The 25,408-nt window shown below is 47.5% G+C and overlaps 1 protein-coding gene across 3 annotated transcripts in view; it reads left to right on the forward strand.

The window, feature by feature from the left end:
- Positions 1-14,895: 14,895 nt before the first annotated feature.
- Positions 14,896-25,408, forward strand: part of PSD3 (pleckstrin and Sec7 domain containing 3) — a 126,379-nt gene continuing 115,866 nt past the window's right edge. Inside the window, exon 1 of one of the 3 annotated variants that reach the window (XR_013924908.1) lies at positions 14,896-15,177. Coding sequence is in view for 2 of the 3 variants with exons in the window: in XM_080372375.1 (XP_080228501.1) it covers positions 15,157-15,177 (21 nt within the window). In the remaining variant the exon portion in view is untranslated. The remainder of the gene's footprint in view (positions 15,178-25,408) is intronic. The other 2 variants (XM_080372375.1, XM_080372376.1) reach the window with 2 other exon arrangements.

Genomic DNA, 25,408 nt, shown 5'->3' on the forward strand with positions numbered 1-25,408 from the left:
CGGTATAACTAAAGGAAAGTGATTGTGTAGAAAGTTCCAGTCTGGAGGAAAAGTCTTTATCAGTGAGCATCTGAGGGATTCCATGTAGATCTTTCCTGGAGTGACACAAAAATAAAAAGACCAGCCTAAAACGGAAAGCATTCTGATACTTGTTATCTCCTAGGGAGGAGGAATACACCTGCTGTAGAGAGAATCCTTCCAGCAGGCTCAGATGGCTTGATACCAGGAAACCCGTGAGTCACAGCAGTGTTCGGCAAATCGGTTTAATCATTCATTTGAAGGGCTTCCAATATCAATACTTACCCATGGAATTCCTGGAATTCTGAAGGCCTGCACTTCCCCGCATTTACTTGGAAGCTACTGATATCCCAGTATGTTGCCGCTTTCAAAGAACTTTGATGTTTAAAGGCACCTGTAGCATTTCAGAACAAACTTTAAAAAATAATTTCTAAGAGAGATCACCTATCCACATGGAAGTCTGTCACAACAGTAAGCTCTTCCACCACACTTTACAACAGGGGTCCTCAAACTACGGCCCGCGGGCTGGATACGGCCCCCCAGGCTCCTCAATCCGGCCCCCGGTATTTACAGACCCCCCGCCCCCCCCCCTGCCCCCCCCCCCCCGCCAGGGGTTGGGGGGGAAACCAAGCAGCCGCAGATGGCTGCCTGCCACTGCATCTGCGCTGGCCCCTGGTTAAAAAGTTTGAGGACCCCTGATTTACAACATCTACAAAATCTCCAACCTTACATTACCTTGGTCATGCTATGCTAAGTTAAGCAAATTGTTTTTTCTAGACCTCTCTGTTAAGTGAAGAAACTGTGAACTGGGATTCAATTTGCTTAGGACCAGACAAACTGGCAACAGCATAACTTGGGTTTGAATCTAGTATTTCTAGCTCTGGGTCCCAAAAGTGTATGGTCTATAAGCCCAGAACATTTTCTTCACGCTTGGTGACAGGTAGCTGCAGTAATCACTGGTCAGCTCTAATGTGAAGGTAGACTGCTGCATTTTTGCTTTATCTGGCAGGTAGGCCTATCTCAGAACAAATAAGTTACACAGGCAACAGCACTTACCAGGAATGCTGAGCAAAAGCCAGTGTTGTAATTTAGAGAAGAGGCAACTTGGGGGTCATATGATCCCTTCTCGTGTAATTACAAGAGTGCTTCAGGAGGGAAAGGTGTAATCTGTTCTCTCTGTCTATGGTGGATAAGATAAAAGCAGAAGGCTGAAATTACAGGAAATTTAGATTAGATATTTTCCACTTCTTAAGACAGTGAAACATTTGAAAAGATTGCCTGGGAGAAAGTAGGATATCCAGGCCTGGAAATAATAGGAATGGCTAAAATGGTGTTCATGCATTCAAATAGATGGTATGGGCTAGATTAGCATTTTTAACTTGTGGAATATTGACCATGGAGTAACAGTCCATGAGACACGCAGGGTCCATGCAGCATGAAAGGGCAATGCAAAAACAATGTAAAGAAACCAGTCCATAGCCAACAGGGATGTGGCAGATATCTGAGGGACTATTTGACATGTTGGGGACAAAAGAATTAAAAAAGCATTTTGTAAAAAGCTAACACTTGGACCAAACACTGAATAATGTACTCAGGCATTACCATCCCTCCTAATGGCCATCAAGTTCTGAAATGCTACATGGCTTGTAGCCTTTTCTTTCCTGTTTAAATACTGTTGAGACATTTTTTACTAGCTGGCTTTCTGGGTTCCCCCAGACATCTTGTCTAAGATAATGTCAATTTAGAGAAAGTAACATACCTGGAGATTTTTACAGTGTGTTGATAACAAGCAACTACTGCCAAGAGCCATTCCTTTGTCACTGAAAGCCCCCAAGAGCCTTCTGCATTTTGAGTGACTACCAAAGCAACCAGGGATGCCTCAGGATTAAACATTGCAATTCAGTTCTGCCCCCTGTATGCTACAAGGACGTTCTTGCTGGGATCGACAGACTCAGGAAAGGGTGGATGATGGCAAATGCCATGCTGTAACTTGATTCAGCTGTTTTCTTCATAATTTCTCTGTCTGTGATGTTGAGGCAGCAGCCTGTGCATTTACCAAAGTTACCCTTTGGTAACCGGGTAGTCTTCCCTCTGCCAGCAAACAAAATGAAGGAGTCCTCTAGTTAGAGCTGGCAGAATTTCAAAGGGACCAGCAGTGTTGTTGGTGTTGAATCACCAGGAAAACTACTGCCTTGTTTGCCTGCTAGCAGGGCACATGAATCACAAGGAGCTTCCACTAATGGTAACAGAAAGTACAGTGTTTTGTGAGGTTTCCATTCCTATGGTTTCACTCTTTTGGCCCTGCCTCAGTCATTTCTCTCATTATTTCCCATATCCCATTTGTATCCTGGTGGATACCTCTGGCAGGCAAAAAAAGTGCCTAGGTGAGTGGACCACTTGCTAATGCTGACTGCTGCCCAAAGGGATGTGCATCTCCTCGTCTTTCCCTTGGAACAAGCATTAATAAACTGCTGATTCCTATTAACCTATTTTTCCCTGAGACCTCTGTCCTACTTTTGTTTGAAATTAGCTAACTGGTTCAAAAGATATTACAGGAAGCAGACACATGAACAAACAGATAACAGGTAGCTTAAACCTGTAAGCTTTGTTTTCTTAGAAAATCAGGCTAAAACAAATATTGTTTAATCAAATTGTTGCTGCCTGTGAGTTGGCCAAGTCAGGCACCCAAGAGAAAGCCTGCACCTCAAAAACCAGGGGGCCAAATCCAGCAGACTCCCTGGAGGGGGTCACTGAATAGAAAACCCCTTCCCAGGCTGATCTGATTGAATCCTCATTGATCCAGTACTGCTTCAGGAGACTGTGGGCACGAGAGATGAAGATCGTGGCTGAAGGACTCGGGCTGGTCCCCATCTCTGACGGTGCCTTCTTTTGGGACTAGAGGGAGAGGCTAAGGTGATGGGTTGAACAATATGGCAAGGGGGGAACTGCAGAATCTCAGTACAAAGTATTGCCTTCCAGGACACCTTTATTAGCCTCCTTGTCATGTGATTCATAGTAAAACATCAGCCTTTAAAAAAAATACCATTCAGATTGAACTGGACACTTTCTGGGTAAGAAGCAATGCTTAGAAAACATTCTGTGCATTTTGGTCTGTCCCACAGGGTAAACAGTAGTTACATCAATAGTTTTAGGTGGTATGTACTGTACCCTATTTACTGCAATATGCTCTGATCCTTGAAAGCCTTCCACTATGTTCATCTTCAGGATGGCTTTCATTCTTTAGTCCACTCCAAGGATGTTAGTTTTCCCCGTAGTTGTCCAGTCTGTCAATGCAATATCATTTTAATTATATAGTGCCATTGCCTAAGGATCTTTCCAGCCCATGTGGGGAGTTTTGGACTGGTGACTTGTCTTGCCATCTTTAGAGAAGATCTTGGTGACTTGAGATCCATACTTGGTGACTATGAGATATCCATATGACTTGAGTCATAGATAACAGGTTGTGTGGTGTACATACTTCCACCTCCAACACCTTCTGTTCTCTGATCTATAGGAAAACCCATGCTTGTGGTGGCCATTAAGACTGATGATGTTGATCTGTTCACTTCTACTACCTTCCTCTAATAGATCTCCAGCCACACACATCGGCCAAAGTAATTTGCTGGAGTATATGCCCAACCCCTGCCAATTTTTGTAAAGTACCCCTTGGATCCCAGAGATCTTCTGGCTTTATTAAATTCAAACATGTCTTTCTATAGAGAAAAAGAAAGGATCTTTGGCAATCTCATTTTGCCAAGTTACCTCAGTGCAGGTAACACAAGGCTTCTTTCCATGTGTTTGAATGTTTTATACCCAGAAGAGACCCTTCATGAGGTACCTGCAAATCCTCAGGCTGCATCAAGTGCAGGTCTATGGCTCATGGCCCGTAGTGTTGATACAAAGATCTTTGCAATGTTCACACTGCATTCCAAAAATGCATTTCCTGCAGAAAATGCAAAAAGGATTCTTCTCTTGCCACCAGCCGATACAGTCGTTTTGTGTCATCATAAGCCTGCAGAATTTGATTTTTTTTTTTGGAGATGAAAGCCATTGCTTAAGCAAGTCCATTATTTAAGCAAATTATTTTAGCAATAATCACATTCCCATTGTGGGAAGTAGAAGGGTTTTCCATTGTTCTTTTGGCTGTTAGTAACCTCCAGTGCAAATCTGTCTGCCCCCCCATAGATGTGTCTCAAGAACTGATACATGAGGAGTTCTTTGGAAAAGCTGAACCTTTATATTTTACCTACAGAAAACAGTCATCTTCTGTTGGTTTTAGGGGAGCTGCTAACACACTGACAAATATTGACTAGCAAAAAGAGGCAAAAATCTCCCATCCAACTCATATAATTCCCTCAAACTCATATCCAAGATGTAAGTCAGATTCATTAATCTGAGTTCTGTGATTGAAAGGTGCTTCCCCATTCAAGCAGGAGGAAGGAGGGACAAACCTGAGTACTTCGGAACATCATTCTCTTCTTTTTCCACCCAGATTCAATAGCTCAGCTTCTGGCAGCCTGGGAAAATTCAGGCTCTCCTTGAGGGCTCAGTTCAGTAAAGCTGACTGCTGAGGCAGCTGGGCTGGCTGGCTGTTTTGTGGCCACTTTGCATGTGGTAAATGCACTGGAGCTCACGCCTCAGCATTGTACTTGACCAGCACCTGAAAATGTGAATGTGAATCTGAGATATTTGAGTCCTGCTTTTATAAACCAGTTGTGTGCCTGCCTAATTTCATGTATGTGACTGTTTTCAGTGGGACTGAACCATGGACTGAGAGGCACCAAGCTGAAAGACATCTGGTTTATTGCTATGCAAAGAGCAGCCTTTTCATATTGACTGTAGCAGTCACTTGCATCTGTGGTTTGATGTGTCATTTAAGTTCTTTGCCTGAGAAATCAGATTGCTAGGGTTTGCCTTTTGACATATGATGTAGGAGGATTAATTCATGTGTGCCCTGGACTTCAGAGAAGTCTGTCAGTATGAAAAACTGTAATTAAGAATTGTTCATCCTGCACTTGAGAACACTTGCACAACAGCCTTATCCTTAGCTCTGGCTCACTGTTTGCCACTGCTGCTCAAAGCAGTAAAGGTTGAATGTGCTCAGCAGGAGCAGAATTAGACTAAAAATTTACTTTCAAGACAGCCATTGGAAATGCAAAGTTGGGGAAGAACCTAAAGCTTTTAGAACCAAGGGAGACTCCAAAGGCCAAAGCAGTCAGTGATAGATTTCCATTGACTCCAGCAGGCTTTGAACCAAGTCTGTATCTCCACAGGTGTCTCAGATAGTTATCACTTCATCACCATACATACCTCTTCATCTTCTTCTCTCAGAAAACAGGAATCCAGCAAGCTCTTCAAGCCAGGAGACAATTTTTTCTGACATCAAGGAAAGGGAAGAAAACAGTATGTTGTTTCTATAGCTATCAAAAATCTAACATCCTAATATAAAAATATAAATGGAAAAGAATTGTGAAGGATTGGAATATATACTTGTGGGAGTGAGCAGCTTTTTCCCTGGGGCTGAATTTGGACTTGGATTTGATCTTGAGATAGCTATGGAGTTGTAAAACTAGTTTAATGGAGTTGTAAAAAGTCAGTATGATGCTGAAGGAAAAAAAAAGATCAAGCTTTCAGAAATAGAATAAAGAAGGACTTTGGGATTTGAGGGAGTCAGGAGCAGCACATCTGTGTCACCTGTAGACACTGGATCCATATGGAGGTGGTGAGTGATAGGGAGTGGGAAATGACAGGCAATGCCCACCAACACCTTCAATTGTTCAGATAAAACCCACTTTGCAGAAGACTGGATCTCCCTTGTAGAGTATTGTATTGTCCATTTCATGCCTTTAACATTCTGGGTGAGGATTTCTTGGAAGTAAGGGGAAGAAAAGGGATAGGTGCTGTATCACCAGCTAGCCTGGCCCTTAGTACACAGTTATCTAGGGTGCGGAGGAGGATGTATGGAAACTGTGAAAAGTAATGCTGAGGGCTAGAGCACAGGAGCAGGCCGGAACTATTTTATCCAGTTGCTGGTGGAAAAGTAAGGCTGAGGTGAATGGTGGGGGGAGCAAAGGTGACAGAAGCAATTAATTTGGGGGGGGGGGGAATGTTGAAAAAAAAAGTAAAATGGAAACATGCTTCTTGGCTGTGGAGCATTCTGTCTTGCACAGGGTGGGCCTGGCTAGATGTGGCATTCGGCAGAACTTCCAGATAGCAGGCAGAAATGAGAGTGGGGTGGGTGGGAACTTCCTACAGCTTTCCTTCTGCTTCGAGTAATGTTGAATGTCGAGTCTATGTGCCCATGTCACTGGCAGCGAGTTGGTCCCTGGCCAGGGGCAGGGTGGGAATGAACAATTGGCTGGGGAAATAGCAATAATAAAATAAGGATTGCTGGGGAGGTAATGAGCACGAGACTGGGGATGTACAGCTGTGGGGCACGAACACTTCCCTGGAGGGGCAGCAGCAGTATATAGCAGGGGGGCAGGGGGATTGAGAGCTCCTGTGTTGGGGTCTGTATTTGAGTGCTGTAGGAGGCCAGGGCTGTAAGGAGCAAGAAGTGTGGCTGGTTGTGAGGAAGTGGGGTGGTACATGAGAGGGTGGAAGTTCAGAGGATGCATGCTGATGGTGACATTTAGGAAGAGGGAGAGGAAGAATTTGCAAGGATGTCTGGGGTCCTGCTTTGGAGAGGAGCAGGAAACTAGGAGATTTACAGGAGAAGACAGGACAAGAGTCTTCTGCTGTATCTTGTTTTCTGCTGGGATAGAGTTTATTTTCTTCTTAATGGTTGATAGAGTGCTGTGTTTTGGATTTAGTGTGAGAATAATATTGATAACACACTGATGTTTTAGTTGTTGCTAAGTAATGTTTACCCTAAGTCAAGAACTTTTCAGTTTCTTCCTGTGCTCTGCCAGTGAGGAGGTGCACAAAAAGCCAGGAGGGAGCAGAGCTGGGACAGCTGACCTGAACTAGACAAAGGGATATTCCATACTGCAGAACATCATCCTCAGTATATAAACTGGGGGGAGCTTGCCTGTGGACTGGCTGGGCATCGGCCAGTGGGTGGTGAGTAATTGTATTGTGCATCACATTGGTTTTTTTTCCCCTGGGTTTTATTCCTCTCTCTCCCTCTCCATTATTATTATTGTTGTTAGTACCGTTATTATATTTTACTTTATTTCAGCTCTTAAACTGTTCTTATCTCAGCCCACGGGTTTTACCTTTTTTTCCAGTTCTCCTCCCCATCCCACTTGGTATGGGGCGGGGCGTGAGTGAGCAGCTGTGTGGTACTTAGTTGCTGGCTGGGCTCAAACCACAACACCCTGGCAGCCCGTATTCTACCCGCAGCTCCAGTGGCTGACACCAGCACACGCTCCCTGCCATCTGACCACCCGGGCACCCTGCGGCTCTTGCTCCCTTAAGGCTTTCTGTCTCTTCAGATGACCATCAAGGCTGATGTTAGCCCAGGAGGCTGTGCAGTTGCCTTGCGTGGCAGGGTGCTCCAGAAAACAGGCTGCAGAAGGAGAAAGCGCGGTACCCCCCGGCCCCCGGCAGCGCAGCCCTCCCTGCTGCCACCGTGGCTGTTACCATGGCGCTGCGCCGCACGGTGCCTGGCGCTGCTGTCACCCCAGCCGGACACACGATACCTCCGCATCGCGGCTTCTCGGCTTCGGCTCCTGTTCTCTGCTTGGGAAACAAACGGTATCTTCCTTTGTTTAGAAAATCCGCCAAGAGACCTGCCTGCTTCTGACCACAGTCGGTGTCGATCTGTTCATGGTGGCAGGGCTTGCTCTGTCCCAGTGAAATGTGCTTAATTGTCATCATTTAACCTTCCACCTTTTGTCATGTGTGACTGATGCAAGCTTGCTACCTGGGGAGACCTGGGGAAGGATATGCATGCAGCTGTCTTGTCCAGCTGCTTGCCCCCACTCATTACAGCTTTGTTTAAGCAGAGGAAGCAATCTTGTCAGTACTTTTCCTCTCAACGGTGTGGATTCCCTTTTTGGCTGCAGCATTTTGGGTAGTGGCTGCTGTATGAATGTGCCACAGTTGCACGCCATAGTGATTTCATTTTGGGGAGGACAGTGGGGTGATGTGCCCTGCTTCACTCTGAAGGCTGCTTGTTGCATGTCAGTGCAGCCATAGTTGTAGCTGTGGCAGTCCTCCTCTGACTCAGGTTTCCCCAGCCCTGGTAGTGCTGTAAAAAGCTGCAATTTACCCTTCCCTTCAAAAAAGGCCACTGCCTGAATGTTCCCTTCCCCTCACCTCTCACTGGCTTGGTATCTGGTGTGCAGTCTCAGTCCAGTCTGAACCATCTGTAGCATGAGAAAGAAGACAAGTGAAAAGGGGAAAACCATACAGGAGGACTTTACAGGAGGTTGCCAGTGTCTAAGGAAGCCAAAACCACAAAGCCATAGTATCTTGGCTTGAAATGTATGCTTGCCTTGATCATGGTATACTATACAGTTGTGGTATTTGCCACCTCCTTTTGGAGGTCAAGATCAGAATGATTTATGTGAGACTGGCTAAGATTTCCCTAGAAAGGATACCATTCTATAGAATCTCATATGTTATTCAGGAGGGGAAAAGACCACCTGGAGCATTTCTGTTCTGCTCAAATACAGTATGCTCCCCTCACCTGTGTGTTTGAGTGCACTTTTGAACACCTCTGCTGATATTTATGCAAAACACTCTTTCTTCTTGTGGTTATGAGTCTAAATGGACTACTTTTCTAGTGAATCCATCTGGTTACCATACCCAGGCACAAGGCAGGGGCAGCAGAGGAATCACTGAGTCTAGGGCAGATGAGGCTCCGAGAAGAAGACCCTTAAAAGTAACCATGCTTAAGCAGAGGATTCAACAAAGCAATGTTGACTTGATGAACATATGGCTGGGTGCTCCAGTCTCAGAGAGGAAGGTCTGTCTTTCCTTACATTCCTCCTTTGCTTTTCTGTTAGGTACTTTACCCTCTGGGACAGAGCTGAGCAGCTATGCATATGAGATTGACTTTTGGGGCTGGTGATGCTGGTGTGATCTATGCTCTGTGCTAGAAGGCAGTGAAAAAGCCCCTTCCTTCATATCCTCCCAAAGGCCAAATTTCCCCTTGTCATATGGATGACACTGCAAATAAACCAACTGGTGATTCTCTCCTTTACCCTTTATGTGGCAGTTTGGGAGAAGGGAAGGAGTCTTGGTGATCTGATCCCTAGAAACCTTCCTCACTAGCACAGATCCAGCCATAGAAACAACACTGCATTCCTGGGAACTGGCTGAAATCTGCTTTTCCCTGCCTCCACTGTTGGCATCCCCGTTGCTGGAGCATCCTGGACTCTTAAGACCTGGCCTCTTGCTTCCATGTCAGAAGTAGAATGGAGGGCTTTCCCTAACCCAGAGAGATGGCTTGGCTGCACCATTAGTGCTGGGGAGCAGCAGGAGCAGAACTCATTGGGACCTGGCAGCCCAGGAATAACAGACTACTTTTCTGTCACTTTTGGAGGTGCTTGGGAAGAACATGGCCACCCTCAGCCTGGCTGGGACTCTTCCTTGAGTTCTTCACCCTGAAGAGCTTTTATTAGGTCTCCCGGGTGATACCATGAGTACTGCGTGGGGCTGCCACTTTTGGAAAATATTTAATGACCTCTCGCTGCTGTGGGCTCATCAGTTCTGCACAAATGCCCAGGAGCTGTGACATTTGCTGGGGAGGGGATGGTGGTCTTGACTGTCACTGATGGCCTGCTTAAAAGGTTGTACCCACTGCAGATGGGCTGATTTCAGGACCCTGCAGCCCTTTGCTAAAGGGAAGGCCAAAAAGAGAGATTTACTAGAGATGAGGAAGGGCAAAGTTTAAGAGAGGAGGTGATAGCAGTCACCCAGAAGCTACCCATGAACCTGCCAAAGTGAGGACATTCATCAGTGTTTTCTCTGTCCTTCAGCTGGGGCTAAAAAGGAGATTTCCAAAGACTCACCCAGCAGGGGAGGTACCTGTGTTGTGAAGTCCTGGGTTTTTTGGAAATAAATGTGAAATAGGAGATCCCTAAAGTCGAATGACAAGCCTCTGAGATTTCCCATCAAATGCTCTAATTTTGGCCAGTTACAGGGCTCCCCAGTCAAGGAATGTTGGTCATTTCCTTTCCTCCTGAGGACCATGTCAGATGGAGGAAGGAGTGAAGTGAAATCTCTGGAGACAAGAGATGGAGGGTCTGGAAAAATTATGTTTCCTGGAGTCCTAGGCATGGCAAGACTCCAGAGAACTGTCAGTGGAGGAAGGAGCAAGACAAGAGTCAGTTAACCCCTAAAAGGGAATTTTCCAGGAGCTCTGGTTGTGAGGCCAGCCCAGCCTGACAGCCTGCGAGGAAAGAGGCACATGAAGAGCGATGGTACTGGCACGGCTTGCAGCATACCCCTCCTCACAGCAATGCCAGCTAACTGGCCCATGTGTGCACTAGCCCATTCCCTGCCATGGTTGTCACCCTGGGCATTACTATAATGATTTACTAGCGCTATCTGACTCTTCTTAAGGAATAATAGAAAAATTCCCCTCTTTATGCATGCCCAGTCATTTCCTAGTCTGTGCCTTACCTCCAAATCTGCTGTTCTCATTGTGCTGTTGTACTACTTTTCCAGCTTTAATTCAGAAAGAAAGAGTTTTGATGGTGACTCTTTTTCTGAGTAAAATGAAAAAAAAAAAAATGTTTTCCCAGCTGTGTCCAGAAAAACCCAGACACACAGAGGAAAATCCAATAAATGATTAACTCAGTCTTTCCATCTGCAGATAATGGTGTTTCTGGTTGGTTTTTCTTCTATTTATTTTATTTTTTTATTATTATTATTAGCCTTCTTCTCCATCATGGAAAGAGAGAGTCTCTATTTGATTTGAAATGCAATGTCCTGAGCTATTTTCTGGTAAGTACCTGGATGATGGCTTACCTGTGGATTTCTGCCTCTTGAATGAGGGGAAATAAATTGGAAGTGAGTTTCCTCTACTCTTCTCATCTTCTTGTGAGAGAAGAATAATGAGCAAGAGAGCGCCTTTATAGGCAAAAGATTACAGAGTTTATGCATTGGTTATTATTTACAGACCACTGATTGCAATACATTTTTTTTTATTTTTCTGAGGAGGTGGAGTGGTGAGAGAAGGTATTTTCAGCCATGAATTTCTGACCCAGATGATTAATGTTTGTCTTAGGAAGTGGTGGTAAGAGGCTGGTGCCAGCTGCATGGAAAAGGCACTGACACAGCAATGCGGTGATGCTCAATCCATGCATCCACTCAGATGCTGCCCTGCTGGTGAGGGAAAGCACCCTGTGGCCCCACGGTGTGACCAGAGGCAGGTTTGATCCATGTGGTATGGTCAGAAAAATGAGTTTGGTTTGCTGCACTGCTCCCACTCTGGTGATCAAGTGTGGGGCAGCTTGACAGGCATACCTTGGCAGCCCCTAGACACTGCATAACTTACCCATTTTCCTGTTTCTTGACCTGTTTTCCGTCCAAGACTCCTTGCAAACGAAGAATCCACCACAGTTACTTTTTTGCCTTGGGTCCCAGTCTTGCTACATGGCATACCCAAACTTGGTATTTTCAATAGTGTTATCTAGGCAATCTCAGCTGATTACCAGAGCACCACTGGCCTTGCAAAGTTCTGCTCTTCAAAATAACCCCAGCAACTGCCTTTTGCAGTTTGGCCACTTCTCACACAACTCTCCCGTAATGAAGCTGAGAGATCCAGCCATCCCTTGCAGTGTCTTTACACTGCTACTGTTTTGCCATGGCCAGCAGTTTCTGACGTTGTCTCTAGTTTGCTGTGCCTTGTTTGCCTAGCTGAACCTCAGCCCAGCACCCATGCCACAGCTGGGTCACCTGCCTGGTATTGGGTCCCTTCTCCCCATCAGTGCCCTTGGCCAGGGGATTTGCAGCAGCTTAGCCAGTGAACCAGGCTGGACACTCCTGCAGGGTTGACTATTCGCCGCCTTCACAGTGGCTGCCTGCTGAGTACCTGACTCTGTCTCTTTTTTTTAAATTATTATTATTCTAGGTTGGGTTATGTCAAAATGCATGCTGTATGCTCAAACTTGAACTCTTAAGCAATTCAGAGTGCTCTGTAGCTGTGACAAGCCCTCATAACTGCTTAGAAAGCTGCCAGTTTTTGTGCCAACTTTTGCTGACTTTTTTTTGCTTTTTTGGATATAATTAACTGGAAACTTAAATCAAGCCTTTGGGCAAAAAACCAGAAATTTCCTTCAGAAATGAACTACAAGCACCCCATTTCTTTGCTGATTGCCTGTTCACAGTAGTTTTGGGATTTAATATCGCCCTCATGCAGAAAACGATAATCAGTGGTACAAGAAATACCACATTCCCTTGTGCAAATCTCAGGATGGGTGGTGCCAAACCCCATCACCCTCCTTTGCAGTGAGGTAAACCGACAACAGCTAGATAGATGCCAGCATGGCAGGGGCTTGCAGGGTCATCCTCCCCCGAGCAACACTCTCCTCTCCCAGTACTACAGCACAGAGCTCACTGCCGGCAGCCTAAATGTCCGGGTGACTCAGGCCAGATGCCTGGATCGGAGAGAAAAGGTTAAATTCTCCTCAATACAAATAGAGGGAAAAACCCAAACTGGAGTGCAGTGGCTGTGGCTGCCACCTAGGTGCCCAGGGCCGGGTGATGGGCAGCTGCCTTGCGAGGGGTAGCATCAGCCTCCCCCTCAAACCAGGCTTACCTCAGCCCTGCTGGGGAGGAGGGAGGCAGGGCGTATCAGCTCCTCTGAGACCCAGGCACATGGTGGTTTCTTCTTCCACTGTGTTAGCCAGCTCAGATGTGGCACAGATGGGGAATCCGCAGCCTGTGCCCCTGCACCGGCCCCCGGGGCCTCAGAGGCGCCTGAAACAGATGGAACAAAACCCTGCCACAGCCAACACATGCTTGGTATTGCAGCCCTGGCTGGGGTGAGGGGTGAAGCCCTCCAGCACATCACCCTGCCCCACTGGGGCACTGCAGTCCATGGCACATGTTGGCCACAGATGGATGGGCATGGCGCTTCATCGCAGGGACATGCTGCTCACATGTGTGCTGGGCTCAGTGCTGGCACACAGGACAGAGGGGGACGAGGCAGTGCCTGCAGGCCCACAGAGGGACCTCTTCAGGACCCGTGCCAGTCATTTTGGGGGATGGAAAACCAGGTTTTCATCCAACTTTTTCCCAGAGGACAGCAATGACTAGATTGGAGGGCTGCTGAGCAGGAGGCAGATCCTGTACTGCTCCTGGGACACGTGGGTTGCAGTGTCCAGAGCCTGCGGGAGCCTTAGAATGGGGAGAGGGGAAGCTGCAGGGAAAAAGTGGGATGCCTTCTGATATACAGGGTACACCAGGCCTGAGGTACCCAGACAACAGAGGCACCAGGTGGCACGGGTGGAAATCTGGAGCAGCAGTGCTCAGGGAAGTATGGAGCTGGAGGTGGTGAGAAAGAGGAGGTTCTGGTCAGGAGGAGCAGAGTGGGTTCTGTGTGCCACAGCCCTGTTGGGAGGAGCACGGGGAGATGCTACTGTATGGAGCCTCCAGATGAGCTTGGAAGAGCCCTGGGATGGTGTGCCATACAGGGAAAGCTCCAGGCCAGGGTGCATCATGCTTTAGGCTGCCAGAAAAGGTTTGGGTTTTTTTGTTGTTTTTTTTTTGTTGTTGTTGTTGTTTGTTTGTTTGTTTTTGCAATTTGGTGCTGGAGAACCGAAAGGCTGAGATTGCCCTGTGCTGGCAGGGGCTGTGGTTCCAGCAGTGAGCCGGGGGCCAGTGGGGAACAAGGCAGGGCTGCACTTTCCCCTCCGCTGGCCCCTAAGATGCTGCTGTGTCTGGGTGTGGTATGTTTATGTAGTGACTTCATGGTGATGCACTTCTACCACCAGGACTGTCCAAAGCCTTTCACAACAGCAAAGCATCTGGAACAGCCTTGCCTTCCACCTAAAACAGGCATCTTTGTTTTCCAGTGCAGGGAGAGGAGCAAACATGAAGTGCTTAGCCAGTCCTGGTCCTTGCTCCAGAGTGCTCCAGAAAGGCTATCCATTTTGGTGGGTTAAAAAAAAAATAATAATAAAGCTTTTAACTGCTACTGAACGGAATGCAAATACATTGAAATTGCAGAAACTAACATCCTTCTTTATCCAGTCTGTCAGCTACTTGTGTAGTTAACTCCTGTAACTGGGCCCATGAGATTTGGGGGTATTTTCTAAAGTGCGGCTTCCGACAGGGAAACCCCAGTTTATGAAAAAGGACAACTTGCGGAGTTCCTGGTTAGAGAAATCCTAACAATGCCATCGCGTGCTTAGAGACCCGAGAAGGCAAGAGAACTTCCAGTGAACCGTGGGAAAAAAATAAATGAAAAATCCGTTTTGAATGTTCAGATGGGGTCACTGGGGAGACATCTGCGCTCTTTCGCTTTCTGAAGTCGGGCTGCGAAGGAAAGCCCCGGGGCTGGAGCAGGCTTTTGGGTGGGTGGGTGTTTTTGGGTGGTTTTTTTTGCCCCAGCAACTCCGAGCCGCAGTGAAGGGATTTAGGAGCGGAGCGGAGTACAGCGCGTCCTGGCCCCGCGGGCGCCGGCCGTGTCGCTGCCCCGCGCCGCTGCGGTGGGCACGCCGCCTTGCTCGTGGCTTTCGCCCAGTTACTTCGCTAATCTCGAAATAATTCCTCTTTTTTTGAAAAATCTTTTCGAGGAGCACGTGGTACTCCGTTCCCCTTCCCATACTCACGCCCCCCCCCCGCCCCCTTCGGGCAGCCCCCTCCCCTCCCCTCCCCTCCCCTCCCCCCCCCCCCCCCGCCTCCCCTCCCCCTCCCCTCCGCTCCGCTCCCCTCCCCTCCGGGCAGCCCCCCCGCCACCCAGCCGAGCCCCGGCCCGCCCCCGCCCCGCCCCGCCGGGCCCGGCCCGCGCCGCTCCCGCGCCCGCCGCGCCCACCGTGCTGGGGCTGCCCGCGCCGCGCTGCCCGGCTCCGCCGCCGGCGGCAGGGCGCCCCGGGCCCCGGGCCGGCAGGGCGCTGCGGGCGGCAGGGCGCTGCGGGCCGGCAGGGAGCCGCGGCCCGGCACGGCCCGGCACGGCGCGGCAGAGTCGGCACGGCGGCGCGGGAGGGCGGCTGCGATCCGCCGCGGCCGGGATGGGAGATGGAAGGAGCCGGCGGTGCGGTAAGGGGCGACGTGTGCCCGTGCGGCAGCGGGGGGTGCGCGCCGCCGGGGGCACTTTTTCCCTTTCATTTACTTTGACCTTTCCACCCCCCCCCCCCCCTTCTCTTTTCTTGTGTCTTCGCCCTTTTTCTTTTTTCCCTTTATTTTTCTTTTTCCGTATTTCCATTTCCTTTTTGTTTTCCTTTTTCTTTTCCCTTTTTTATTTCTTCCTGTTCTTTTTTCCTCTTCCCTTTTTATTTCATTTTTCTCTCCTTCCTTTTTTCTCCTTCTTTTCACACTTCCCTAAAGGAAAAAAGCTCAGAGCCTGCTTCGGGGCTCATTACTGCTAGATCCCCAGAGACACCAACTGCACCAGGGAGGCTGCACTGGGACCCCCACCCCAGGGGTGAGATCCCCAACCTGCATTTGTACAGTTGGTTTTGCTTCAGTCTCCACACTTGTAACTTGGCTGTGTAACAAATCACCACTGTTGGTGCACTGACAAGCTCTTTTAATCATACCACGTTCTCGAATTAAATGAGGTGTTGTGAAAAAGCCAGCGTCTTTGGCAGAGTAGTAGCACTGTGCTTTCTCGGGAGGAGTGGCGTTGAGGTGAATTCATCGGCGGCGTAAAGTTTTAGAAAGTTAAACATACACAGGGACGCTCCTGTGCAGTTGTGGCATTATCTTCATCCTTGCTACCGGGGACTGGAGCTACGCTTCTCAGCGTATGGGAACATAAACAGAGTTGTAGTGAGCTTGAACTTCACGCAAACTCAGCAAAAATGCTAACATCCCGTATAGATGCGGTATTGCCATGCCATAAGCAGCAGTTACCTGGCTCCCACAGGGTGCCTCTTAGTACACTTCAGGCAGAGCACATCAATGTGTTACTGAAGATATTTGGGTGTGTGACAGGCAACTGCAATTACTGCTGCTTTTGCAGCTTCAGTCACGCTTTAATTCTGTCTGCGTGTAGGGCCATTCAAACAGAGAGAGCAAGTCAAATGCAGTATTTCTAATGAAACTGGTGGCTGCACACCCAGTGTTTGAAGCAGTTGTAATAATGGGCTGCTGAAAATCATCCAAGCCTTTCTGGTTTAGCTAGTAGAAAGAAACCTCTTTCTACTCCAAACACTTTTTCATATCCTTACTTGATGTGTTTCAGCAGATGTTACCAGTTTAACGCTAGCTATGAATCTGACCAAGCTCTGTTGATGTACACAGACTGAGAGTTTGGCTATAGAGATGCTGGTTTTAGGGTATGCCTTTGGTCAGAGAGAAGGTGAGGTTAAACCAAGTGTGAGTCCCTGTGTAAATCCTCCCCTTCAATTACAGCCTTGGTTCATTGCAGGTAAGAGTATAAGAAAATCCTTTAAGGCAGTGGTGATGTTAAAAATAATTCTAAGAAGCTGATGCACTGCTTTCTTCAAAATCATTACAACAAAAAAATTAGGACTTCTTGATACATAAAGAAAAATCTTGCACAACTTACCTGTGTGAAAGGGGTCCTCTTGTGCTGTTGGTACTTGAGCAGATTATCTGATTTGCTGTTGCCATTTCTGTGCCATCACATTGAGAAGGAAGAGCACAGTGAGGATCCTAATAAACACAGTAGTGGTGTTTTTTTTCCCAGCAATAATTTATTTGCTCTTTTCAAGCTGCTTAGCTGAAAGACCTGGATGTCATTCAGAGTATTTCCCCTCCCCGCCTCCCCCTCAAAATGGTCTTTTCTATTCTTGCCTGTCTTACCAGGAAGGTTTGGCACTTGGTTTTGCAGCTTTGCTTTAAGAGATGGTTTGGGGTTTGATTCCTGTGGGTTGAAGAGACAATCTGTCTGCAGGAGTACCATGGACCAGTGCCACGAAGCATCTCTGCAGACAGGTGGTTGCCTCCATGGGCATGCTCGAAGTCAAGTGGTGTGAGCCTCAGCGTTGGGGCTGGCAGTTGAGGTGGGGGAACGATGCTTCTGATAAACTGTCCTTGTGCATGCAGCAGAGTTGATTGCATGAAATGATCCCTGCTCCGTGGAGAGATGGGCTGGAGACCTGATTTTTTTCTGAGGCATTGCATGTGTTTCTTTTTTGAGTTCCTCTGTTTAGTTGCAAAGGCCCTGAGGGAGAACTAGAGCCTGGGGTACTGCTGGGTGCTGGTTTAAAGATAACTTAAGAGGTAGCACAATGTAGCAGCTTAGGGAAGGAAGCCCAAGGAAGGGAGGGAGGGGGTAGTGTCTGGAGAGTAAGGTTTAGGTGGTACTGGAGGTACTGAAGAGCCATCTGCCAAGCTGCTGTGCTCCACCTGAGGCCAGGCAAACCCGTGAGCTGCTGCCAAAACTCAAAGGCTGGGGCAGTCAGCCACCACCCAGAGTATCCTGCTCCACCTCAACTCTGCAACGTGGGTGCTGGGGATCCCCAGGGTGCAGCAGCTGGTAGAGTTGGTTGGTAGAAGGTTTGTGGGCTCAGCCAGAAGAGGTGGGAGTGATGTCACCAAGCTCGGCAACACATGCCACCCATTCTACTTGAAGGGGTGTTTCCTCGCAGCCTCACAGCTTCTGACGGAGCAGGGATTTCAGTCTGGCTCTCCCACCCAGACCCGCTCTGTGCCCTGAGGGGTTTGTCACATCTGGGTGGGTTGTAAAGCTGTGTGTGTGTCCTTCCCTTTGGAAGTTTGGCTGAGAGGGTGTATGTGCGATAGAGAGCTCCTCTGGATTGTCATCATGCAGAGAAGTGGGGCTGCAGGTGAACAAGTTTAGGTCTTGAGCAATTTGTGTCTTAAGCGTCTGAATGTCTTTCTGAAGGAATTCCTGTCCTCCAGCACCCATGATGACAGAGGCTGTTTCCAGTCCTTTTTTTCTGTTTGCACTGAGATGAGGTTGTGAGGGAGTACAAATTGTATGCTTCCATGGGATGAAAAAGGTCTTTGAGACCAGCTCTGAGTGTCTGCCTGACACTTCAAATCTGGCTGTAGGTGTCCTGTGTTCCTTTCGGGAATGGCACTGTTTGAAGTATGTGTCTGCAGGATGTTTCCAGATGTTTTTTCTGAGCACAGCCCCTTCTTCTCTGAGATGCCTCTTGCTGTTGTGCCAGCTCCTGTTGGAGACCACAGGCTCCTGGGATGCTAATGTATCCAAGCATTTATTCTCTGCATTATAGAGATGAGCAAGGCCGGTTGTGGATGGGGCTTAAAAGCAGGGTCGGGTGAGGGCTAGCCCTCTGGGTGCGGGCTAGGTTGCTACAGGGTTGAAACAGGAGTTAGAGGAGCACAAGTATTATCTAGCCCTTGAAGCCTGAATTGCTCCAGAATTGACTGTACTTCCTGGATGCTGTAAGCAAACAAACTTGCCAGGGCACAGGATTCAAGCTGTCAGTCAGAGTGGGAGCTATGTGTTTTCACCTCCACTGAACACTTAGCAGCTCTGGCTGCTGAAAGCATGTGGTGTTTGCTGTGGCTGGCTCTGCGAACTGTACAAGAAGATTTTCAGTGCTGCAACTGCTGGAGTAAGCCTAAGAAGACCACACTGGAACTGGCTTTTGAGGATGGGCTGCCAAGGCAGAAGCACACTGGTCACTGTCATGCTTGCTGAGGGCTTCGTGTCACAGTCACAGCAATTTTTTTGACACCTGGTAGAAGGTCTGAACAAGAGGGCATCATCTTCAGTCTGTGATACAGTAGTTTAAGAGTGGTAAGAAAACAATCCAAATGGCACAGATTATACAGTGCAAGCTGCCTTTTTGCAGAAGTGATGAATGAGGCTTGCTTTCTCAGTGTAAAATAGCACAGTGGAAGAGGTGGCTTTTCTCCAAAGTGTACTCATTATTTTTTTTACAGTAGGAAGTGTCATTGGGGTAATAGCCACATCTCCCAGGCTGAACGAATGCCAAGGATGATGGCAAGATGCACTTAAGCCTGGGATATGGCTGCATTTCAGTGTTAACGGGAGAACCCTTACCAGGAAAACCCTTTTCTTAGAAGAAAATGAATTATAGTACCAGTGAGTTCTGGTTTTCATCAGCTTTCTCATCTGTGGACTCACTGTGGCGTAATGAGGAAGAAGGAATTATCTCTGTGTAAGTTTTTTATATATACGGCATAAATATATATAATATACATACATATATATGTATGTATGTTTTATATATATGTCTGCTTACCAGTGGGACACTAGAGCCAGCTGACCTACGTTGTGATGCTTTTTTGGGAATATATCACCTTTGGTGTCTTCTGCTTTCCTGCCATGGCTGAAACTGCCTAGTGGCTCCTGACCATGGGGCCATGGCTGCCCAGGGATGTTGCTGCTGGTACTCCTTAACTTGCACTTTTTTTAGCAAGCAAGCAGTCTGCTCTTGCAAAAACATCTTTTCAGTTCCCTAGTGTTTGCACAGCAGGAGGCTTACATGGAATTTGTTGGTGTCACTTCCAGCTTCTGCCGCAATTGTGCCAGGGAGAAGATGGCTTAGATGAAACTTCAGTCAAATTTCTGAGCTGAAAAACTTCTGTTAAATCTAGTTGAGACTCAGAAAGAACAATTTAGGTGAAAGCTGTAAAATTAATTTTAATGCATGATACGAAGTAGTCACACAGGGTCAGTGAGCTATGTCTAAGTTAGCGGGAGATACATACCCTTTTTGCACACACTCCTTTGCTGTGTTGTAGCTCTACACTTTGCCCTTGCCAGAGAGGAAATGCAGGTTTTTACACCTTTGCAAATGTAAATTCTTCCTGTTGCTCTGGTGTAGAATGGCTTCGGTTTGGGATATGGTGTTTGTTTGTTTTTTTACTATTGCCTGAAGTCGAGGTCCATAGAAGATTTTAATACTTTGGGGTATTATCTTAAGCCATGTTCATAATACTGATTTGAAAAAGGAAGATGAGCTTTCCTGATATCCTGTCCTTCTTCCATCCAAAGAGGCAGTGCTTATTTAGCCAGACATAGAGAATGTATAGCACATGTGGAACCCCTGCAAGTCCTCAAGGCTCAGCAGATGTTGGCTTGGGTTTTGGAAAGAATTTAGTTGCTTAAAGATGCAGAGGTAACTTCTGGTAAACTCATGAGGCACTTAGGCATATTCAAATTTTAGCTTCCATGGAGTTGGAATCCATGTAGGGCAGACCTGTAACCTGTCTAAACATTGTTCTGCTCTCGGAGATGCCTAAAGATGATGAAAGCATGCTACCTGCTGCAGAGAAACAGTCTGTCAGTTTGCTAAATATACTTGAACAGATTGAACAAAAAAAGGTAAATGTAAGATGTCTAGTACGTGTGCCACTGATTTCTCTGAATAAAAGATGTCTTTGTGCAGTTTTTCTTAAATCAGGCCCCATCCCAACACTGTTTGACATAACTCAGGAAAAATACTCGCACTATGGCTTTATTAAAAGTTTTGGATCTCTTTTACAATTTTTTACATTTTATATCTAAGAACGTGTGTTCATGCAGTAAGCTAAGTCCACCTCTCAATGAATTTGCTTTGATTCTTGCACATACCTTAAAAATAATGCATAGACATCTAGAGGTCCATACAGCATACATCAAAAATCACTGACTTGGCAAATACAAAATGCTGAGTGACCTTTAATGGCAAAGTGTAGTCATACAGACTTTGGATTAATATGCTGTTCACATTCACACTGTTACAGCTCAGACAGTGTCAGCCTTTGCATAATAAAAAGCATTTAATTCAGTGTAACAGCTGACTGCTCCCTAACAACTTCAACCAAACAACACAGCAAATATTTCTTTAAGGGCAAAAATACTCAGCTGCAGGTGTAAAACAAGACAACCAGATGGAAAGCAAATTTTACCTGCAACTGCTTGGTACTGCTACTAAGGCATCCCTTTTTTGTCACTGTTCCCATGCCTTTTTCTAAGCAGTGACTCTTTTGCTTCATTGCTGAATTGAGCCTCTCATCAGACACTGAACTTTTGTGAAGTCTGCCTTTGAGCAGGGAGAGCAGCCCCGATGCTATCTGCACCTTTCAATTTTACCCTCTCCAGCCTGACGGCTTCCTGGGTGGCTGCTCCGGGTAAACACATCCCGCAGCATGGGAGTGGCGCGGCACACCGGCAGTGCCTCCGTGCCTTTTGGTGAGCCCCTGGGGTGAAGGTGTGGGGTGCGTTGTGGTGAGGACTGAGCAGTGGAACTGGCTAGACCGTGCTGAGCCCCAGGTCTGGTGGGTTCAGGGCAAAGCCCAGTGCGCAGGTTGCACTGGCTTGGACCCAAGGTCATTATAGCTCAGGAGCATGTATGTGGTCACAGATGTCAAGAGATGCCTGGGAAGAGTTCAGCTTGGAGATTCATGAGAAGGATGTGATTTCTACCCATGTTGTGGATTTGTATCCCTTGAGCTTGTTCACGCTCCTCTTCAGCTCCTGTAGGGTTTTAGTTTCCATGACACTTTTTCAGGAAGGTCTGTGGCTTTGACTATGAACTGTGCAATGGACCATCTCCTGTTGGGGTGTGATGCTGACTCCTAATACCTTCTTTTGATGTCTTCTGGCTGTTGTATTAAAAGAGGTGGTGAATTACTGACTGCTCTTGGTCTTTCTCAAACCCCTTGTGACTGCATGCATCTCTGCCACGTGTCTCTCAGCTGCCTCTTTCCTTCAGCTGGAAAGTCCTGGCTGACTTGGTTATATCCCCTTCCATAAGCCAAACTTCTCAGCTGGACAACAGCTATAGGCAACGCCCTCACACAAGCCCTTTTTTTCCTCCCTCACATTCTGGCTGTCTGCACATCTCCCTGCAGCTCCTGACAGTTACAAATCAGGATAGTTTAAAACCCAAGCTGCGATTTCTTCTCTTGCAAAACCTTTGCTTAGCATTAACTTTTGGCAGCTCTAGCTGAGATTTAGCCATGCAAAACTCCGGTTCTTTTAGGTCTTAAATCTATTTTACTAATGCTTTAATTTGAAGAGTTGCAAACATGTATATTAGCGTGTGTGGGGGTGTGTGTGTGAGGAGAACACAAACATGGTGTAGTCACATGGAAGTAAAACCAACAAATTTTGGTAGTGGTCTTTTTGTGAGCACCAGCACTCTCTCTGCTCTTTGTGCTGTCAGTGCACTAGGTTTCACCTGCTAGCAAGTTTATTTTAACTCCAGCTTGCTGCATTTCATCCTGTTACTTAGGGTGGTTACTTAAGAAAAGCTCAACAGAAATAGTCTTCTCAGAACAATTGCTATGACCTGTCAAAAGCAGCGAGGTTTGCAAAGCTCATGCCCCCACAGGAGTGATAACAGTGCTTAAAAACAAGAGCTGACCACTAGTCCCTGGCTGTTGGGCAGGTTGTCCATCCATGACAGCAGAGACAGAGCTCTTAATGTGTGATTCCATAGAGACTTGGCCATGGCGTTGCAGCTTGATTCACCTGGTCATTTTGCTCTGCTGGGAACTTGCCGGAGAAAGTTGTAAATCTGTGGTAACCGTCTGTCCATCATTCCTGCTTTTGTTGTTGTTTTTTTTTTTTTTTTTTTTTTTTTTTTTTTTTTTTCTTTAAGCTAGCTCCATTACCAGTTACTGTATTTCTGTCAGTCTTGGGGAGAAACGGGCATGGTGCAAAGACAGGATGAAGGTAGATGCTTTAATGCCTCCTGAGTGCAGATACTCACTGTATCAGGGTATATGATGGACTGCTGAGGGTCATTTGGCTTTTTTGCAGCTAGAGATGTTGGTGAAGTAATAAGAATGGAACAAGCACAGCCTGGGATTAGAGATGGTCTAGGTGTGGCTGTGAAGTCCTCCAAGTGGGCTGCACTTTACAGGCATCCTGCAGAGACTTTTCCCTGCTTCCTTGTAGCAGTGCTGACGGCTCTATTGCAGCTGCTGCAGCATCTCCCCATGAGCTCTGTGAAACCACCTGAAAGCACTGCGCTGCCGGTGCACGGCCTGTCACCTGCTGGCACCCATCAGCCATGTGGCTGACGGGAAGGTCGTCAGCTCTGGGAAAAGCAGCTCTGCACAGGCAAAAGTGTGCAAAACTGGGGCTGCCTGAGGGTGCCTCACGGTATGGCTTAGCTGTGGAGACCCTCACCCCAGCTAGCCAGTTCTCTACAGCTCTTCCAGTAAGCCTAGAAGAACTGGAGTAATAATTCGTTCTGGGAGTAAAGTGGCTGGGTTTTATTAAGAAAGTTTTCAGGAGTCCCCCTGAGGAGGCTTTGACCTCTCTGTCATGGCTTGCAGCCCTTTGTGAAAGGTCCTTAGACCCCTTCCTGCTGATTTCCTTTTACCATGACTGGTCTCCTGCTGTCCAGCATTTCAGCTGACCCTTGCTCCCTGAAGGCTCAAGCTTGGGCACCCATCCCATTCTGCTTTTTCCCCCAAGTTCCCAGGGCTCCTGCAAGGACTCAAATCTAGCAGCATCTGGCCTCTCAGGGGGTCTGAGAAACTCCAGACTGACATTTGCCAGTTGATCATCTGTCCCTTTGTACACTTCTTCCTTATTAGATGTTTTCAAAGGAAAGACATGACCCTAAGTGTGAATGGTTCAGGAGCCATGGGTTCATGCCAGTTCTTTGTGCTCAGACTGACCCATTCCTTGTCCCAGCAGCCATGGACAATGTCACCTCCTTCCACTGAGACCCACAGAGGTGGAGCCTAGCTCTCCTGTTGGCTCAACTGCAAATGGCTGTGAGATAACAAGACTTTGAGATGTCTTTGATACCACATATTAATGCTCTCTGGGATGTTGGTACTTTAGAAAAAAAAAAAAAAAAAAGCCCCAAGGAGAAAGCAGTCTGTCCCAAAAAAGGCCCCAGCCAGAACCTCAGCTAAATTCAAAAGAGGATGCTTCGGTGCTTTCCATCCATGGAGAAAAGAGAAGCATTTTCTTCAGGCTTGGATGACTCACTGTGCCTATCTAAAAACCACTGGGGTTTTTGGGGGGCAGTTTGAGGGGAGCTCATAGGTGGAGCTGAGATCAAATTTATGCAGAGACACTGTGCTTCAGGAAGGGCAGCAGCCGGCTCTCACCAGGGGCCTGCCTAAAGCCATCTCCTGGGTAAGCTGTGGCGAGGTTTCTCCTTGCAGCTGCTGATGCCGTGCTCCAGCTGGGTGTTTAGCCAGCAGAGCGGAGCAGAGCAGGGACAGCCTGCATGCTTCATGCGGGGCTGACTCACCTGTCCTTGGCAGCTCCCGCTGAAAGTGTGGGATCCCCTGAGGTCTTAGCATCCCACTGCTGTTCAGTTCAGTGCTGAGGAGGCATGGACTCAGCAGCTTCGCTTCCCATGCAGGCTGCAGACTACCACGAGTGCTGTGGGCATGTCCTAAACAATCTCTGCTGCCCCAACAAGGGACAAAAGCCCAGTGAGGTGGGACCTCTGTTGACCCATGCCAATGCCTTGTGCGAGGTCAACAGAAACTGGTCCACTGTGTTGGCAGGAGGTCTGAGGGGTGAAGCCTGCCATGTCCAGGCTAACACAGCCTCACAAATGTTACACAAAAATCACCCGAGAGGTAAATGCAGCCTCCCCAGCTCCCGAGCAAGAGAAGTAGGCTTCATCAAACATGTTCAAACAGGAAGAAAGCACTGCAAGAGTGGTGAACGAATGGGCAGGAACTGGCTGATGCTATGCCCAGCGTGCAGTCGGACTGAAAAACAGTGCGTATGTGGCTCATGAGAAATGTATGTACAACTGGGATGATTTAAGGGGATTGATGCTCCGAGCAAGCATCAGCCTCTCCAGCAGTGACAAACACCAGATGCATCAAAGCTGGTGGTTAAAGCCCTCTGAGGGAAGCAATTATGAAATGAGTTGACCCGGATGCAGATTTCTTTGCCCTTGAGCTGAGGGAGAAGGCTTAAGCAGGAATTTTATATTCCTTCCAGTCTTGCTTGTATTTAATCCTTGCTAATGCATCTTGGAAAGTGCCATGACCATTTGTCCAGCCTTTCTCTTGGCTCCCGTTTTTGGGGCATGATGACTTCTGCAAAGTTTGGGTGAGTGGCAGATTGAAAGAAGAAAAGGAGAGGACTTGTTCTCTCTCAATTTTCTGGTTGGTTTGTTTGTTTTCTGGTTTTGTTCATCCCCCCCACCCCACCCCCCCCACCCCACCCCCCCCACCCCACCCCCCGAGGAAGGACAACAGTAAAGTAATAGTCTTAAAAGCCAGCTCTAGCTTCACAGCATTCTCATTCTCCCTCCCTCCTTTTTTCCTCTTTTTGATATCTCTTGTTTGGGTGAAGTACCTTAAACTTTTCTTTAAGCCTGGATCTGGAGGCTCAGAAGTGCTGTACCTTGACACATCCTTATGG

This window comes from Falco punctatus (assembly GCF_963210335.1).
Source record: "Falco punctatus genome assembly, chromosome: Z".
NCBI lineage: Eukaryota > Metazoa > Chordata > Aves > Falconiformes > Falconidae > Falco > Falco punctatus.